At 39.4% G+C, this 20744-nt stretch overlaps 2 protein-coding genes across 2 annotated transcripts; both read left to right on the top strand.

The window, feature by feature from the left end:
• The first annotated feature begins 1562 nt into the window (after positions 1-1562).
• LOC18020598 (organic cation/carnitine transporter 6) lies at positions 1563-3336 on the top strand. Its single transcript, XM_006403270.2, has one exon. The coding sequence runs from the start codon at positions 1602-1604 to the stop codon at positions 3159-3161; it is 1560 nt and encodes a 519-aa protein (XP_006403333.1). The 5' UTR covers positions 1563-1601; the 3' UTR covers positions 3162-3336.
• Positions 3337-17162: 13826 nt separating this feature from the next.
• LOC112087509 (uncharacterized protein At3g60930, chloroplastic-like) lies at positions 17163-19129 on the top strand. Its single transcript, XM_024157421.1, has 3 exons — positions 17163-17661; positions 17754-18488; positions 18582-19129. Exons 1-3 carry the CDS (start codon positions 17163-17165, stop codon positions 19127-19129), a joined length of 1782 nt encoding a protein of 593 aa, XP_024013189.1.
• Positions 19130-20744: the final 1615 nt, after the last annotated feature.

Here is a 20744-nt window from a genome sequence, read left to right as displayed (position 1 = left end):
GGTAAATATTTTTAGATTATTTTTTGAGATAAGTCCATATACTAGTATTATTATTATTGATATTTATTTTTATGGATCTTCATAAATAAATAAAAAAGTAAAAAAAAATATTTTAGTTTAAAAACTTAAAACAGGCATAATTAAAAAAAAATCCCACATCGATAAATGAGGAAACTTATAATTTTTATTCAATATAAGTAGCAACATCAATTAAAATCTTTTTAAGTTTAAAAACCAACAGTCAAACAAAGTTTGGGTTTGACCGGATCTTTCGGTTTAACCACCAATTTGCAAAATTTTAATTGGTTGTGTGAATTTAACCACCGATTTCACCGAATTTTCAGCTGGTTCCTAATTATATTTTACATAGCCGTTGTGGCTAAATAACTCGATTATGTGAGTTTGGTAAATAATTTTTTAGGAATAAAAAAAATATGTTTTAAAATTTTATAGTTTTGGTTATTATTATTATTATTTCTTGTACTGAGACGATATTTTTACACTAATTTTTCTTATAAAAGCTACATTTTTTTAGTTCATCTAAAGTCACCACAAATTTAAGGACGGCACTGCGTAGGACTGTAGTGAGATGGGATAGAGAAATTTACGACAAAGTAGAGAATTCCCTTATGGCATGCTGCGGTTGCCTCAATAAATAAATCGCTCGGTGAATTCATTGTAGCGACATGAGTGTACGTTTGTATTTTTGCATTTCATTATGTCGAGATTTGACATATTGGCATTTAATATGGGGTGGAGTAGTGTTCGTATCAACATTTAATAATATTTACAATTAGGTCAACGGTCAACATCAAAGTCTTTAACGTGATGTCCTTACGGGATCCCATTCTTCTCATGAGCACGTTTAAAAATGGGAAATCAAATTAAATCAGTAAATTTTGTTGATTTTAAATTTAAACCCTAGATTTCTGTTGACTGAGTCCAACAAGACACGACATTAAGTTGATACATGGAACAGATAAAATGGGTTAAGAAATCATTATAATCACGGTTAAGTAATATGATACTGTATGCTTTTTTTTTTCTTCTTAAAACCCCATACAGGGGCGGATGCAAAAATTAATTTAGCATGGGGCACTAGAATAATTTCGTATAACTAATATTTAGTTAAATACATTTAATGTCATGGGACACATGCCACGCCATCTTATGCGCTACGTCCGCCATTGATCCTATATTACGATAAACATGATTTTTTCGATATGAGGTTTTAAGAAGAAAAAGAAAACGACTTCATATCAGTTAACCATGATTTCCAACAGTTTTTAACCTCGTTTATATATTCTGTTTATCAACTTAATGTTGTGTCCAATTTGACTCAGTAGATTTTTGGAATTTAAATTTGAAATCAACATAATTTGATGAATTAAACTATCTACGCGATAGTTTGTGCTTTGAATGACCCGTTTAATAAACCATAACACATATTGAATACGCCGTGATTTAAAATCTGAGGTTTGCATTTTATTGAGAAACACACATATTTAAACTTCAGATACGAAGGGCTACTAGTATATAATCAACAGTCAGTCCCTTCAAAAAAAACTGAAAATAAATAAACAACTCGAAACTAGACGATAATGGCTGGTCCATCAGAACCATTGTTATCTCATCTTGGCTCCGATGATCCCCAAGTCCACGGGAAATCCAGACCCGAAGAATTAACTTTCGACAAGATCCTCCAACACAGTCTATCAGATTTCGGTTTCTGGCAATTTTTCCAGACGTTCCTCGTTGGACTCGCTTTGCTCTTCGATGCTCAGCAGATATTCATCACCGTGTACACAGATGCATACCCCACGTGGCACTGTCTAAACCACACGATCTGCGATCCTTCTGCTTCCAACATCTGCAAGCTTCCAAGATCAGCCTGGGAATGGGACGGTGGCTCCAAGGGAAGATACGTCATTTCAGAATTCGACCTCGAGTGCTCCAACTCATTACTCCGAGGTATGCCTAGCTCTGCTTTTTATATGGGTACGATTGTTGGAGGATTCGTTTTAGCTTTGATCCCAGACGATTTCTTGGGCCGCAAGAATCTGCTTGTGTTGTCAACATTTGCAATGTCACTCACTTCAATCTCTGTTATCTTCTCAACCAATGTATGGATTTACGCATCACTGAAATTTTTCAATGGAATTGCACGCTCTCAAACCTTTTCCTACGCTCTGGTTCTCATCAGTGAGCGAGTCTCCGCCAGATGGAGACCGAGAGCTACGATGATTCCATTTACCCTATTCGTTTTAGGGTTTATGTCATTGTCTGGAATCGCTTACCTTGCTCAATACTCTTCATGGAGACTTCTTTATCTATACACATCCATTCCAGCGATATTCTACTGTATCTTCCTCTATCTATTTGCGCTTGAATCCCCAAGGTGGCTTCACATGCAAGGCAATAACTATGAAGCCATTGATGTTCTCAAAAAGATATCATCGAGGAACATACCCTACTTGGAATCAGTGATGTCCAAGTTACCCCTCGAGATTGAAACCTTCGAACAAGTGCCAAGTAACTCTATTAAGGACTTATTCATCCGGAAGTGGGCATTTCAGAGGATTTTGGCTGCTATGAGCATATTGTTTGGTTTGGGAATGTCGTATTATGGAGTTCCTTTAGCAGTTAGAGACATAGGTGTCAACATCTACTTGAGCGAAACCCTAAACGCATTGGTGGAGTTACCTACTTTCGTTATCACTCCCATACTATTGGAGAGATTCAACAGAAGAAGCTCTGTTCTTTGGAATGCCTTACTTGGTGGAGCATCCGGGGTATTCTGTTTTGTTCTCAGCGTTTTTGGAAAAGCAGAGATTGCATTTGCTTTCGAACTTGGGACATTCTTTTGTTCAAGGATTGGATTCAACCTAATGGTGGTTTATATGGTTGAAATGTTTCCGACTTGTGTGAGGAATTCCGCAACAATGATGTTTAGACAGGCACTTATTGTTGGGGGAGCTTGTTCTCCGCTAATTGCTTCAATTGGAAGAGACGTACCATCAGTATCGTTTGCGATATTCGGAATGGCGATGTCTTTAGGATTGTTCGTTTTGATTCTGCCTGAGACAAAAGGATTAAGTCTCTGCGATTCAATGGAAGAACAAGAAATGAGAGAGCAAGCCTTAAACACTAGCCGTTGTTGAGAGTTTGTTATGAGGTGGCAGTGGAAGAAAACAAAGAAGAAAGTATCAGCTCTGAGTCATCTTTTGTTCATTAAAAATAAGTATCGTGTGTTCTTCTTAATATTCATGCTTTGGGGCCTCTATCAGTTTGTTTAGCTTATAGATTATCCATTGAAAACAAGTATCGTTTGTCGTCCTCTGTATATAGTATCGAATTAGAAGAAGTGATGTCACCCACGCTATTTTTCGAAGAAGAAGCCACGTAACCCAAATCTCTTAATGTATGATCTCCTAAAGTACCTATAATAGACTCATAACAACGATAACGGTCACCGAAAACCCATATAGTATATTGACATTATAAAAAATTAATTTCTTTATTTTTTATATAAAGAATTGTTGTTGTTTGAACCTGAACTTGATAAATAATGAACTTGGATAATGATTGAATGGTGTATGACACACTTTTTTTAAAGAGTATTTCGACCCTTATCAAAGTCTTAGATTACACGAAATCCTTTGTACGATAAGACAGTCAAAGTTTTCATCTTGTTTTAAGCTAAGATACAAGAGATACATAAACAGTTTTCTGTGTTTTGTTATTATGTTGTTTTCTGGTTGTAGTTTGCAAAAAAATTTCTCTATTCCTCTCCAAAGATTTTTCAAACTTTTATAGAGTTTCGAGGGGGACAATGAATAGTTGCAATGGTTCAAAATAACCATAATCCCAACAGTTGCAAGAGTTTAAAATAACCATAAAACTCAATAGTTGCAATGTTTAGAGAATAACCATATTCTCAAGAGTTGCAATGTTTGGAGAATAACCATATTCTCAAGAGTTGCAATGGTTCACTAAAAATAATTGTAACACTTAAATCTCCAACATTCTTCTCCCATTTAAGTGTAATTATAAATTCACTAAATAAATAACACATATACCAAACTCATGCATAAATGAAAAATTTGTGACGATTGAATTTTCATTTTAGTGCTATTACACATTCCAAATGTTCGAGAATCAGGATGTCCTATGGATTGGATCATTTCAACTCATGTTTAGCACATGAAGATAATACACACACGAATTTCCACACTACTCTATGTGTTTATATTTGACACTATTATTGGCCATGTGTTCCTATTCATTCATGAGTGTATACAAAGCCAAGTCCTAGCTTCTTGAAGCGGCAACACTTCACACTCATATAGGTAGATACTTTTAATCTTTCACCTGCAAATGTAATTTTTCAAAATATCTATTAAGAAGAAACCTTCATCCTAACCCTTTCTTGCAGGTCCAAGCACTTACTTTAAGATGATATAAACTAGTGCTTCAATCTTTAAATGTAGGCTTTCCCCATTGAATTCAGCCTCTAACGTTGTATTTGAGGGGAATTGGGTATCCCATCATTGAAGATTTCAAATGGACTTTAATCTCATCCCTTTAGCCGATTTGGTCACCAAGTCCCTAGGTAATCCTTTTGTCAAGTGCTCTGCTAGATTTTGTTGAGACCGAACAAATCCAATGGTAATTATCCCATGAGTGATCAGCTCACATACCGTGCTATGTCTAACGCCCAGGTGTCGCGAGTTACCATTATACACTTGGCTATAAGCCTTAGCCAAAGTAGCTTGGCTATCACAATGGATAGAAATAGGTGATACCGATTTTGGCCACAACGGAATCTTGTAGTCTTAATCTTAGGTTGGGGTAGTCTAACGACCGCCCAACAATCCCAAACTCGGAGGTAGATCAAGTTTAGTTTCTTTTTGTACCAAAGTTCATATGGAGTAACTTTATTCCTTTTGTTAGGAATCCTATTTAATAAATAGCACACCGTTAACATGGCCTCACCCCAAAATCCGTCACTTAATCCCGAGTAAGATAATATGGAATTAACCATTTCCTTTAGGATTCTGTTTTTCCTCTCAGATACACCATTTTGATATGGTGTATATGGAGCCGTAGTCTCATGTATAATGCTTACAGGCTGGAAATATGCAGGATCATAATACCCCCCACCTCTATTAGTGCCTAATATTTTAATCAAGTCATTTTGTTGCAATTCAACCTCAGTTTTATAAACCTTAAATTTTTCTAGGGCCTCATCTTTAGCATGTAATAAATATAAATGACAAAACCGAGTATGATCATCAATGAACGTGATGAAATACTTCTTGTTTCCTAAAGATGGTGTAGCATGCAAATCACATAGATCACTATGTATAAGTCCAAGCACCACAGAATTTCTCTCTATACTCTTAAATGGTTGTCTAACTATCTTTGTCAACATGAAAGTACTACACTTCTCTATATTCATGTCAAGGAATCAAACCTTCTTTAGACATTTCGATCATACGCTTATAATGTACATGACATAATCTTGCATGCCATAGAGAAGTATCTACTTTGCTAGAATATGCCATATAAATAGAACTGATAACTTTTTTAATATTAAGCATAGACATGCCATTACAGAAATATCCAAATCCAACAAATACACCACACTTCGATAAAATATACTTATCAGATTCATATGCTTCTTTGTATCCACACTTATTTAAAACACTAGCATAGACTAAGTTTCTCCTAATTCCAGGTACATGAAGTACATCTCTAAGATCAAGAGTTTTCCCAGAACTAAATTCCAACACTACTTTTCCACGGCCTAGGATAGGAGCGGTTGACTCGTTGCCCATATGAAGTACGGACCCATCTTGAACCGGTTCATATGACTTGAACCAGCCATGATCCTTGCAAACATGTGTTGTTGCACCCGAGTCAATCCACCATGATACTTCATCATCCTTGATGAGAAGATGGGCCTTGGTCCTTAGACACTTGCCCCCAATGGTTTTATCCCATTTTATCTTTGTCCTTTGCTGCCCGACAGTCACGTTTGAAATGACCCGGCTTGTTACAAATCCAACAAACACTCTTAAGCCTCTTGTTAGATCCATCGTAAGTGTTGTTATTAAAGGAGCGTTTCTTCCCCTTATTTTTCTTAGAATTCCCATTTTCTTCCATCATATTAATGGAAGAAGTACCAACCTCTTTATTAGGTTTTCCTCCCTTTGCGCCCTTAGAGATTCCTCTGTACGCAAGTGGCTACCAAGTTGTACAAGAGACAGTTCTTCCTTTTTGTGTTTCAACATGTGTTTGAAATTTTTCCATGAAGGTGGAAACTTATCGATAATACTCGACACCGAGATGGATTCATCGATCTTTATGTTGTGTTGAGCAAATTGCCTTAAGATACGGAGTAATTCATTGTATTGCTCCATAACCGGCTTAGAATCAGACATCTAGTAATTATCAAAATTACTCACAAGGAACATCTTACTAGAAGCATCCTCTGCCATGTACTTTGATTCCAACGCATCCCACAAGTCTTTTGCGGACTCAAAATTCTGATAGACATCAAAGAGTGGATCCGACATACCGTTGAGAATAAGGCCACGACATATGTAATCATTGTTTTCCCATTTAAGCTGCTTCCTTGTCCCCTCCAAAGACTCGTTCTCTGCATCTTCAGGTACAGTAGGCATTGGCATGCTTAGAACATACATTACATTAAGCAGAGGACAAAGTGCATCTTCTTTTGCCATCTTCTGAAATCTATTCCTTCAAACTTTTCCAACTTTCCAAACTTCGACATCATCTCTCGCACAGATACACCAGCCATAGTTCACAAGTAAATACTCTTTAAGAATGTTGTTGTTTGAACCCTGAACTTGATAAATAGTGAACTTGGATAATGAATGAACCGTGTACAAAGAACTTTCCTTAAAGAGTATTTCGATCCTTATCAAAGCCTTGGGTTACACGAAATCCCTTGTAGGATATGACAATCAAAGTTTCTCTCTTGTTCTAAGCAAAGATACAAAAGATACACAAAGAGTTTTTCTATGTTTTGTTATTATGTTGTTTTTTTGTTGTAGTTTGCAAAAACTTTTTCTATATTCCTCTCCAAAGATTTCTCAACCTTTTATAGAGTTTTCAGGGGTACAATGAATAGTTGCAATGGTTCAAAATAACAATAATCCCAACAGTTTCAATGGTTTAAAATAACCATAAAACTCAATAGTTGCAATGTTTGGAGAAAAACCATATTCTCAAGAGTTGCAATGTTTGGAGAATAACCATATTCTCAAGAGTTGCAATGGTTAACTAAAAATAATTGTAACACTGAAATCTCCATCATTTATTAGAAACGTTGTTTTAATCATATGTGAAATGTTGGAAGTGGTTTACTTCACTAGCTTAGTTAGATGAGATTATCTTTGAAATATTTGAGTTTGATGATCTTTCCTTGGACAAGAAAGAGTTTGAGGCGGATTTATTTGATGAAGTTGAGAAAACTGAACATGAAAATGATGATTTGTATTTTTAAATTTTGATCATATGATTTTAAATTAGTTTAAGTTTAGTGTAACATTGATATATTGAAGAACTTGCGTTATTTCATGACAATCTTTTCAACAGATAATGATGTTTACTTGTTTAGCTATAGATACATGTTTCCAACACATACCCTCTTTCTAATTTTTGTTTTTTTTGTTTTAAATCATTTCAGCGCTTTCTTACCCTTCCAATTCATATAATTGCAAAATGTGTCTCTGTCGTATGGTATATTTGGTCTACGAATTGATATTCTTCCTTTTTAAAAATTGGCACAGTAAAAACCATTTATTTGTAACAGCAAAAAAGGAGGCAAAAAAGTTTTAACTAAATCGGTGGGTCGGCAATGCCTACCTTAGTCATGTCATGTTTTAGACTACCTAAATTCATAACGGCAAAATTGACCAGCGCAGCAGCACGGTACTGGTGAAGCTCGGATGGACATCACTAAGGCATGCATTGGATAATATGGACTCAGATGTGTAAAGATAAAGCAAAATGGGGAATGGGGTTTCGAGATGTGGAAAATTTTAACACTGCTTTATTGACATAACAATTTTGGAGGCTGATAGATAGGCCTCATTCATTGTTTGTGAGGGTCTTCAAAGGATGGTATTTTTGGAAATCAAACCCTTTAGACCCTGTAGGATCCTACTCATTGTCTTGTGAATGACGCAGTATAATCTCAGCTAGATCTCTAGTTAATAAAAGGATAATCAAAAGAATTGTTCCGGATGTTCTATTTTAATATGGAATGATCCTTGGATACCGGCTTCTCGCCCGAGATCAGCAACATGTAAAGGTTTTAACTATTACCCGAATCTTATGATCAATCATCTGATTGATCCAGTAACAAATACATGGAACCTGGGTCTAATAAAGACAATCATCAATCCGGAGGATGTAGAAATTGTTCGCGGAATACCCATTAGCAGATCATATAGACCAGACAAATTGGGATGTCATTACTCAAAATCCAGGAGATATACGGTTAAATCAGGGTATACCAACTACCAGTTGGTGCCATAGAAGATCATTATGGGCTGAACATAAAGCCACTACCAGCACACACTTGGAAATTAAAAACTTATCTGAAGATAAGACACTTTATATGGCAAGCAATTTCTGGGTGTCTTTCGGTGTCATCTAGATTACGCACCCGTGGAATACAATGTGACACACAATGTGCACGGTATGGGGCAGAGGAAGAAACAATTAATCATGCTCTATTTGAGAGTTTTACTGCTTTACAAACATGGGCCTTATCCCAAATTTCAACACTCCCAGGTGTTTATCCAATGACATTGGTCTATGCAAATTTTGATCACTTTTTTGGAGATTACCAAAGGAAGCACAAAACGCACAATTTCCTTGAAATTATGAGACTGGTGGTGTTATATTGATGATTTTTGAAAATATACAGATTTAAAAACAGGATTAGATTGGTAATATTTTAAAGAAGGTACTATGGACAAATAATGGGAGCACAAAATATAAGACGAAACCTTACACCGTTGCATGCAGAGATAGAAGCTCTCATCTGGGCTAAGCATTGAATGATAGAGATCAGAAGACAACAGACTATTTAGAGTTGGTGAAGATGGTGTCTACACCCAAAGAATGACCAGCATTTGCTCTACACTTGGAGAAGATCAGGAAGATGAAGGATAAATTTAATCTTTTCTCTATCTTACATATCCCACTCGCGAAAAAGGCGAACATCTTAGCAAGAAATGCTCGTGTCAATCCTCAAGACGTTATATATGTATACACGGTACCACCGGTTTGGTTGACTGAACTATTTTAGGTATTTAGGCTGTCGACAAAAATAAAATTCTCTAGTTTAATAAAATATAAGATTCTCAATATTATTAATTTATAGAGTTTTTAATATTTTTTTTTCTGCTTTTGCAGATTTCTGTCAACCATTTAGTTAATTCTATGTAATTTTCTTTTCATCGTAATCAAAAATTCCTTTTCTCCTTAGGATTAGAATGAAGTCTTTCGTTTGTCTTTTTTAAGTTTTTTTGGGTTTTTTGTATATATATATATATATATATATATATATATATATATATATATATATATAAGTAAAGAAAAAACCATTAAAATACCTGTGGTAATATTATTTGCTAACAAAATACATGAACTATCTTTGTTTCCCAAAAAAATATCTAACATGTGCCATTTTGATACCCAGACATTTCACACCAAGATTTCAACTTTGTTTACCCAACTACAAGTTTTATCCTAAACAAGCTGCAAGTGCACAGTAGTAGACGCAATAGTCTTAGATCGAATCCACATGGATTTGTGTGTTGAGGACTCCTAACTGATACTAATGAGAATTGTAGACCTAATCAGATTAAAAATGATTATGGTTGTCACTAATTTTAATAAACTAAGCAAGAAATAAAACTTGAAAAGAAATCAGCTGTAAAGCAATAGATAAAAAGTGCTGGGTATTAGGGTTCATCTCTAGGATTCATGATCTATAACATAAGGAATCTAGATAAAGATTTTCTATGACTATAGAACTAGAATAGACACTTGTAAGATTAGTAAACTCTCATCACCATAATCATCGAATTACTCAAACTCGACAAGTAACTTTCATCTCTTGTCACGAGAGAGATCATGCAATATTTGATCGGAATTCATCTCGGCTCACGCCTCTTCTGTAGGTAGCTTTCGTCTCCTATGACGGTTACGTTCATAAGATCCAGTTCAAAAAATCTGCTGCATCACTCTCGTGGCTCTGATTAAATCTTAGATCGGACACTAGGTGATCAATCCAGCATACAGCATTTAGGACCGGATGAATGGGAGAATCATGTTAAAAAAAAAATCCTTAGTCTAGGAAACCTAGATTTGTTTTGATCATGGAATCCCTTTTGATGGCCCTTTTATCCAATAAGGTAACTACTCAGACATAGCTGAGCTTAACATCATCATTGGTTTTAAAACAAAAAGCAGTAAAGTAAAGAGATAGAAGATGAAGAAAGCTTTTCTCTTATTGAAGACAGGTTTGGCGAGAAAGCCTTCTACAAAAGCATAGAAGTAAAACCGAAAACCTAAAAATAAAGTACTCTTTCTAAAACATGAAAGAGGGTTGGTTACAAAAGATCTAAAGACATTTGTATAGTCTCTCCTCTCTTCTAGGCGTCTAGAGTTTGTAGGATAAGTGCAGGAAACGACTTGGGCCTTGGTTGGGCTTCCAAGGCTCGTAGTTTGGTCCATCGCGGGTGAGAATGGCCGAGTCGCGGTGCAGGATTCTTTGGCCACGGGTGAGGGTTATCCATCTTTCCGAACTGTGTTGATTTGCCTTCAGTGCATTGGTGCTATCTGGAGATCTAACCGTTAGATTGCATTGATTCCAAGTGCATTGGAAAGCTGGTTGTCTCCTCTATAATGTCTTCAAATTTGGGGATTCTCAGACGGTAAGAAGGTCTTCATTGGTTGCTAAACTTCTGACACCCTATTTCTCCAAAAGTGTATTTTGGCTCCAAAATGCACTCCATAAGTTCAAGTTTCCTGAAAAGTCTTTTAAAACTCCAACACATAGAAATCACTTATAAAACATTGAAAAAAAGTTAAAACACCCGCATAAGACATTAAAAATGATCCATAAAAATGGTAAAAATCCGGTGTTATCAATTCACTGAGACTTAGATTTTTGTTTGTCTTCAAACAAACCAAGATCTAGTCCTATAAAAGAGGTTTGAAAATTGCAGGAACTAACAAAATCTCAGTGACCATACTTCTAGACTAAAATCAATCATTATACATCAATTGGGTATAGCCTAGAAAATTCTCACCAAAATACAAGTATAACTAGTCCGTTGATCCGTCATGCGAAAATCTATACAGTTAGACCTAACTTTCAGTCAACTAGCTCTTAGCTTTCATTAAAAATTCTAGTGGTTCTCATCAAAAGAAAAATAAACAAAGCCGTTACGGCTAGGTATTCAAAGGGCTTTAATGGGTGAAGTTTGATGTGTTAAGGGTTACCTAAATCTCTGAAGAAGCATGATATTATGCAAAATATCAAGAGAGAATGGAGCTATTGACGTCCACAGTTTCCAATCACATTCTTCTTGCCATATGATCTCTGATCTTCTTTTTCAGGTTTCTCCTCATAATTCCTCCAGACTTAGACCATTATTATTGCTGTATACCCATTTGGGTACCTTAAACAATTTTTTACTATTAAAATGAGTCTCACATGCTAGAAACGTCTCTTATAGAGAGGTCCCATTTGGGTACCTTAATCAATTTTTTACTATTTAAGAGGCGTCCCTTGATTATAATGGTGGGTCCCACATACTTTTATTGATAAAAAAATACTAAAAGATCATATATAAAACCTGCGATAATCATACTCTTAGATTCTTGATTCTAGGTTGTAAAACCATAACTTTATAGATGAATACTTGTTGCCTTTGCTCTAAATAATTTCGACAATCTAAGACTCTTTAGGCTTTTGTTTCTTTTCTTTTCATTCTTTTTCTCGTTTCTTTCTCTTTTTTTTTTAGAAAGGGGGATTTTTTTTAGAAAGGGGGAACACCTTTAGATATAGAGTCTTAGAGATCACAAAATTTACCATTAAGAATGAGCTTTCCGCGGCACCATTAAGCTTGATAAGATTGCTGATACTCTTTCTTCCCAATTCCATTCAGTCCTTCTTTTGAGTTACTGAAAGATGTGTTGTTCCTCCCTCTTCGGCGTTTTTGCAAATATCTGCGATAAAAACTAATGAGAGAATGCATGAGGTTCGAAAATAAATGTTTGGGTTAGGGATGTGGTACAAGCTAAAGATGAACTGGCTATCTAGGCCAACAAAGAGTGGTAAAAATGATGGAAAACATGTCCTAGATGTATATCTTGATGCCTGCCTAAAATCAATGATAAGAAAATTAGATGTCAATATTTAGTTAAGCTAGTATACTCTGTCAGAAAGAATCTCCATGAATAGAAGTCTTCTGGTGGAAGTTCGTAGTGAAAGTACTCTAGCTACCGCCTAGTGTAGTACTAACCACAAAAGAGCTATCATGAATAATTTAGAAGCATATAGGTCGAAATCATCATAGTTTTGTGTCAAACATTCCTGAAAATACTTAAAAGGTCATTAATAATGCAAGAAAGTTTTCAAAAATTTGCATTAAAAGATAAAAAAACAAAGAAAATAGGTCAGTACGAATAGACATCCCCCCCCAGACTTAAATCACACTATTCCCAGTGTGTAAAAGTTGGTGAGAAGATTGTAAATAAAAGCAACCAAGTCTAAGAATGAAAGAAGAACACAATAAAAGAAAAGAAAAACGATACTAGAACCGTAGTGGTGATGGCATGATGATGAATAGATGCAGGCCTATGTCTCGCGGTTTCTATCAGTCTCTGTGGCAGATGAGTTGTCATCGAACTGGTGGTTCTTCTTGAAGAATCGCTTCCTGCGCCTGTTCAGCCTCTCCTGCTGCTCTATCTTCTTCTCCAAGGCTGCAAACTCTGCATCACTCCTGGTTGATGTGTTGGTGCCAGGGGATCTTGCTCTGATGGGTGCTGGTACAGGCTGGAGTCTTCTGCGAGCCTCAGCTGCATCCTTCTTGGATTTTGCAGCCAGTAACTGACTCACAGTCAATGGAAGAAATGGAACGGATGGTAAGAAGTCATTTGTACCTGGTCTCCATCCAGGGTGTGCGCCATCTCTGAGTCTAGGGACTGAATCTTATGGTAAAAGAACTCTGAACTCAGATGTGCTAGTGCCGAACTTGTAAGAAAACCCCATTGGATCAATGTGAACTCTGGATATGGTTCTGTCTCTGAATAACTGAGATAGATTGAACCAGTCTTCATGAAGAGGAGTCAACTTCTGATGCATGCATGATATTCTTGCCAATGATGCACGCAAAGCAAGGAAAACGTGGGTTGATATGTGAATGGGAGCTGAAGGGTAACTAGCTCTGGTTGGAGCACATTCTCCTAATTGGTCCGAGAGAAGATGGTGTGTGCAAACAACTTGTCAATAAATCGCGCTGCAGGTTTGCGAGATGTAGAAGTCCTTGTTCCATGTCCTGCAAGAATCTCCTTCTGCGTGGATATAAAACTGGCCAAAGGAGCTCTACTACTCAAGTGTGTCTCGCTCAGAGCATCTAATGTCTCCTAGGTATGAGGTGTCTTCACGTGTGCACTCTTCTTGGTGCGTATGAGACACATTCATGAATGTTCCATAATCTTCAAAACAAAGAGAAATTCTCGAGAAACCAAATGAATAATGCTGCAATTGAATTAGTTCTTATGAGCAATGATACTTGTACAGCTTCAGCAAACATATTCAAAGGCAAATAAGCTATCATTGCATTACATATGACAAATCAGGAAGTTCATGACTAGTTTCAGATTTGTGATGTTCCACATATGATTTTTTCGAGATTAGGTGTGTTTGATGCTTATTCATATGAAATCTAAGTAGTTTACTTACTAAAAGTCACTAATAACTCTAGATTTAGCAATTCTAGACAATAAAGCTCTCCAAATTTGCTTTTCTTCTAAGTGTTCCAAATCTCAGATTTTAAAAATCTCAAATTCATAGCAGCTAGGCATTAAACATGGAATTAAACTACCCAAAAGTATATTTTTAAGTTCAATAACTATTTCTAATCATTCTAAGGTGAATTCCCACTGAATCTAAAGAAACCCTAAAATTTGAGTTCAGATGAAGGTGAAGAATTTGGATCCATACCTTGAGGAAAGAGTGAGACAATGATAGATTTGAAGTCCCATTTGAAAAAGAGTAAGATAGAGTCAAAAAATTGTATGAAAACCTACAGATTTGAAATCTAGTCTTTTCTCAAAATCTCAAAACCTTTTGGGGAAGATGAAGAGAAAGACCTTTGTAAACCAAAAATCTCTCTTTTAAAAATGTGTTTTTTTCTAGGAAAAAATTATAAGGACTTACCTCGCGTTTGGGCCACGAAAAATCATTCCAAAAACATCTCGGGTTAAATCTGGGATTAATAGGGATTGCATAAGTTCCAGTTTGCGGGGAAAAATGGAAAACAAGTCGGGAAGAGAAGAAATGAGCCGGCCGCGGGTTGCCTTGTCGCGGCCGCTGTGGGAGTATGTTCCCCTGCAGGTGAGGTGTCTCGACCGCGGTAAAGTGAGGCTCAGCCGCGGCCGCAGCAAATGGCTTCAGCCATTCTTCCTCTTTTTCTTCCTTATTCCAATTTCTCCTGAAAGTGCTTGACACTCCCTCCTATCTTTTGTGTTTTTCTAGTTTTTGAATGTTTTTGGTTTTTCTGGGTTTTATAAAAACTTGAAATGCATAAAAAGGAAAGATCAATAGAAAAAGCATGAAATAAAAATAAAGAAAACATACCAAATGTATTGCTTCCCATCAAGCGCTTTTGTTTAAAGTCTTTTAACTAGACTTTTGGTGAGATTAGGAGTGAGAAGAAGAAGAAGGATCTTCCAGATTAGAAGTCCTTGGGATCCTCTTAAGCTTGAAAAGTGGATCTCCTTCATCTAGTATCACAATCTCCTTTCCCTTTTTAAGGATTTTTTTCATTCTTGAAGATGTGTGAGCCAAAACTCACACAACCAAAAATTTGTTAAGGAAAACTTAAAGGATCCGAAATTTCTAGGGTTTATCGCGAGAACAGTAAGATCGAAGAAATTTTTTTATTGCTGTGAAAGTGTTTAGTCTTTATTGCTTAGGGTTGCAAAAGTTACATAATGAATTGTGTAAATCGCCTATTTATACTAACTCCCTAAACTGCCTAGCCGAGAATCTCGGGAGAGATTTTTGGAATATTTCCTTATCATGTTGTGCGGCCACTGTCATAATGTCTTTGCCTAGGGTTTCAGTGGGCTCTCGTCCTTAACAACTTCGGCTCGGCCTATCTTCACTCGTGCGCTGCTCGACCCATCTTCACTTATGTACGGCTCGGCCCATTTTCTCTCGTGCGTGGCTCGGCCCATCTGAGTGTCTTTCACACGGCTCGGTTTGCTTATCGCCTCCTCACGGCTCGGCCCATTTACGACGTTGGGTACAGCTCGGCCCACTCCTCTTATGTGGAGGTTCGGCCCATACCTGATGAATCACTGATTCCCCTTGCCAAATTGGCTCTCTTCGATGGTTAATTATTCTTGAGATGGTTTAAGCCGGTTGGGGTGAAACGACCCCAACAGTTAGCCCCCCAGCTCGTCAGTTTCAGAGGTGAGAGTGATGAGGTTTATCACTCCTAGACGTGGAATTACCCATCAAGTTGAACCTGTCGTGGGATGATTAGAGGCGAGGCGTGTCAGGAACAAGATTTCCGAGTCATTATGAAGACGAAGTGACTGATATGAGGGACAATGCCGAGCTGTTTCGGAAGAGGTTATGCCGAGCCGAATAAACGACGAGGCGTTCTGGCGTGGATAATGCCGAGCCATGTTCCAAGGCAACGGCTAGGCGTTTTCATTAGTAATGCCGAGCCGTGTTTCGAGGTAAAGACGAGGCGTTTTTGTTAATAATGCCGAGCCGTATTTCAAGGTAACGACGTGGCGTTTATGTTAATAATGCCAAGCCGTGTTTCAAGGTAACGACGAGGCGGTTTTTGTTAATAACGCCGAGCCGTGTTTCAAGGTAACGACGAGGCGTTTTTTGTTAATAATGCCGAGCCGTGTTTCAAGGTAACGACGAGGCATTTTTTGTTAATAACGCCGAGCCGTAGTTCAAGGTAACGACAAGGCGTTTTTTTTGTTAATAATGCCGAGCCGTGTTTCAAAGTAACGACGAGGCGTTTTTGTTAGCGAAACGGAATGCCGAGCTGAATAATCGACGAGTCGTTCTGTGAAAACTGTGCTGAGGCGTCAGCTTAAGATTCAGACTTACCGACCGTTGGTCTTCCGAAAGAGGATTCTCGGATACTGGCGCGTGTATCCGACGCGGCCAGAGTTTGTTTACATGCCACGGATTCCACGCGCCGTTATATTGATGGCTTCCCGAGGTTCACGCGGAACTCACGCGCCTCGGCTTGTTCTATAAGAAGATGAATCCCCTTCTCCTCTCCTCATAACTTCAGATCTTCGATTTCACTAAAGGTAGCTCTCCCTTCTCTCTTCTTTCTCTCTCTAGTTTATTTATTTTCCGGCAAGGGTTTCGAGGCCTCCTCCGCTCCAGATCTTTTTCCGACGAAAATTCGCTGCGTAGTATTGTAATTCCTGTTCAAGCTGTAAAGCATGTCAAACCGCTCCGATGATTCGTTAGATCCCCTTTTCCACTACGAGCCTAGCTGCACAGACGCTGTAGCGAGGGGTGCGATGGGATCTTCCGAGGCATCTGTTTCGCCGAGCTCTTCTAACGATTCTGCCGAGGATTTTGAGACGCTGACCCGAGCCCCTCCGGCGCTTTTTCTGTAAATAACAAGGTGTCTGCTTCAACGAGCTGTTCTCGGGGTCCCTTCAACCAAGAGGACATTGATTATGCCGCGATAAAGGCCGAGGAGGAAGCGTTTCCCTTTGACCCGGCCGAGGCGAGTCTTGAATTAGAGCGGCTTATGGGGTCTCGAGGCGCTTCTTCTTCTGGGAAGGGAAGGTCTAAATGAGTGAAGAGGCAAAGACCCGATCCTCCCGATTCCATGCTCTCCTCCCCCGAATCACTCGAGGCGTTGCGTCACCGCTTTGGGATATCCGAGGTGGTTGAATTTGTCGTTCCGGAGAAGAGTGACCGAGCTGACAAGCCTCCTGAGAATCACTTTACCCTGTACGAGGCGTTTTTCGAGCTCTGTTTCCTTTGGTTCCCGATCCCTGGAGTTATCCTCGAGTTCTTGTGGAAGCACGAGATCTCTATTGGACAGATTATGCCGAGAGGCTTGCGGCATATTATTGGCATCCTAGTTCGGGGCTTTGAATGCGGACTCGACATTGAGCTGGATCATCTGCTCAAGTTGTTGGAGATCAGTATAGCTCCAAAGGGAGGTAGATTTTATATCTCCAACAAGTCCAATCGCCGGATTATAGGCGGTTTCCCGAGTAAAGATCAGTTCTGGAACGAGCGCTTCTTCTCTGTCTTGGTGAATGAGGCATCGATTGGAGAGGACTTTGTCCGAAAAACCAAGACCGCTTGGGGACCACTTGGTAGCCGATCCGAAGTTTGGCCTCGGCTCGGAGCTGTTATGGTTTGATTTTCTCTTACTAACCTGGTTGTTTTTGTGTTGTTTTTTTTGCAGTTCGGAGCATTCTTCCCTCAGTTCTCTTCATTGTTCGAGATACCCTTGTGGGTCGGAGAGTCAATTGGAGGAAACACTTCACGTTTGAGAGAGTGGAAAGAGCGCGAGCCATTTTTGCCGGATTATCTGTTAGCTCTTCGTCTTCGAATTCTTCGGGCGATACAAGAGAAAAGATGGTGATCATCACTCTCAGAGAGAGGAAGAGGCTTGAAGCCGAAGATGCTGCCAAACGAGCTGCCGAGGCGACTCAAACGGAGGCCGAGGCTGTCCCTCAAGACGATCCACCGAGCCGTGAAGGGAAAGGCGTGCCCCGAGCTGCGGAGGCAAACATCACCGAGGTGATTGAGAAGGAGGTGGCGCCCGAGGTGGAACCGGGTGAGATTATCCCCGAGGCACCCAAAGATGATTCTGCGGCTCAGAGCAAAACTCCGTCCAACTCGGCAATTTTAGCTCTCCTGAAGCCGTCAAGGCCCCCGGCTTCGCACCTACAGAAACACGACGCTGGTCGAAAACGATCAGCCACCGAGAAAGGGAAAGGCATGGCTGTTCAGAAAGATGAGCCGCCCAAGAAGAAACGCAAGCCGGCGTGTAGTGATCCCGCTTCATGCAAGCTGATCGTTGACGACCCAGATGCCTCGGCGGTGATGTTTTTGCGTGTTAACAATGCCAACACGCGTCTTCCTCCTCCCGAGCAGCTGAGGAGACCGAGGTCCTATGGCGCGATGGCACAGCGCGGCACCAAGGTCTATTCTATTTATTTTTCCTTACTTTTTTCGTATCGAATTCTAGCCAAGTGTTTAACACATATTATTCTTTTGCTGTTTGTAGTGGCTATTAACGAGCTGATGGCTGAGTACGAGTCAGATCTGTCTAAGGTCGAACATCGGCTGGATAAGGCTCGGAATGAGACCGCGGTAGCAAAGAGGAAGCTGGACGAGGCAATGACCAGGGTGAAGAGGCTAGAAGAGGAGAAGATAGCTCTTCATGCTGATGTCGACAAGGTGTCTGCCACGGTTGTTCGCCTCGAGGAGGCCAGGAAAGCCAAAAGCGCCGAGGTGGCATTGCTCAGGAGGCGTATCGAGGCCAAAGATGCCTTGTTCGATGCTAAGGTCAAGCGTGCGAAGAAAGAGGCGAGGCGAGAATTGACAGCCAAGTTTCAGGAACGCCTTGCCAAGGTCGATGAAGGTCTTGCGAAGCTTGAGAAAGATAAAAGTGACGAGAATGAGCTAGGACAGATCAAGGGAAACCTTGCTATGATCGACGACCTGAGGAAGCCAGATGGCCCGACTCTCAATGACGAAGTGGCAAAGTTAAAGGGTTGGGAGAGCGAATACGTCGACGATGAGGCGTATGAGCGCATCGCATCCGAGATCTGAGGTGAGCTAGTCTTCTCGCCCGTGTCGCCTGACTCTGTGGATACCTGCTTGGGTAACAAGCCGATCGAGGAGACGGCGGCTAATCTTGGTGTTGGAGATCCGACCGGATTGAACGCGGGTACGCCGGCTCTTTCGAACATCCTTGCCGAGCGAGAGACGCAGTTCGCAGCTTGACTCTTCCTCTTTCTCCCTTGTCTTTTATACTCTCCATTTTTGTACCAAGTGCCTAGACGGCTTTATCCATTTTTCGAACTCGTACGTATTTTTTGTGATTGATGCTTGGATGGCTTAATCCACTCGACTGTTGATCTTACTGGTGGAGTAATTATATCTATCTCTTCTTTTTTAGAAATGTTGGTTTTGCCTTAGTGGTTTTATTCATTCTGATCTTTCAAGAAAAACTTCTTGTTGGACCGAGTTGTTCCTAAATGGTTTGTCAGGCCAAGTCAAAAACGTTTTTGTTTTCCTTCTTGGCCGACCTGTTAGGAGAGATTGAGAGATTCGTCGAAATAAAGGATAGAGTATTTCGGTTTTCTGGATATCGAATAGACCCCGTTTAGGTTGAAAGATCCCGAGCTGGAAGGATAGACTTTTTGTTGGAGTGCCTTTATTTAGACAATTTTGGCAAAGGGGATTGGCGTCCTTCTATGCCTTCGACCGTTAGTGCCGAGGCACCGAGTCAGAGAAAGAGAGAGTGCATAACGAGACATTTCAGCTTGGGTTTAGTTTTGGCCTTCTGAAGCGATAAGTTTAGATTTCTAGTTGCCGAGGTTCGCGTCCTTAGACGATCTCAGATTTCAATTATAGACCGGCGTTCCCGAGAGGGTGGATGCGTTTGCTGGGTTATAAGGGTTTGTTTCGGTTTTAGAGAAAGCGATGTGGTCTCAACTTCTAATCTCGTGTGCGATGACGAACCGTGGCGACCGATACGTTTTTGGTCTGAAATTTGTATATCGCGCTTGATTTTAATCCATAGAGGATGTGACTTGCACCCTCGTCCTAGGAAATGTGGTAAAAAGTCCATTTAGAGAACTTTGTGATTGTTGTCTCGTTGTGGCCAGCAATGAGGCGAGGTGTTTGAAGCTATAGATCAGAAAGTTTTGTCGAAGTGAATGCAAGGACAAGTAAAAGTCTAGGAGAAGTGTACACAAGTGAATGAAAAACTAGCCGAAGTGACAATAAGTGATTGAAAAATCCGAAGTGACCATGAGTAAATGAAAAACTAGCTGGAGTAAAATGAATGAAAAACTATCCGAAGTGAGAATGATCTTAGAGATTGTAGACTCGACGAGGTAAAATCTTAAAATTAATGTAGGTATGTGTATACGTACCACCTGCCCCCCCCTTCCTTTTTAGGAAGGGGGACAGCTGAACCCGTCCGAGGACAGGCTGCTTACGTACCATTTGCAGGGATCAAGCCGTCCCGTAGTTCATGTTGACCGTGTTGTAGTCTTAGTGATAATACTTCTTTAGGTGAATTGCGTTCCACGATCTTGGAATTGCTTCGTCAGCTACCGTCGCAAGTTTATAGACTCCTGGGTGAACTACTTTTGTAATCTTGTAAGGGCCTTCCCAATTTGCTCCGAGCTTTCCTGCATTCCTCTCGGCAGTGTTT

This window comes from Eutrema salsugineum, unplaced genomic scaffold (genome assembly GCF_000478725.1).
Source record: "Eutrema salsugineum unplaced genomic scaffold, Eutsalg1_0 scaffold_17, whole genome shotgun sequence".
NCBI classification, from domain to species: Eukaryota; Viridiplantae; Streptophyta; class Magnoliopsida; order Brassicales; family Brassicaceae; genus Eutrema; species Eutrema salsugineum.
This window is presented reverse-complemented; position numbering and strand designations above follow the sequence as displayed.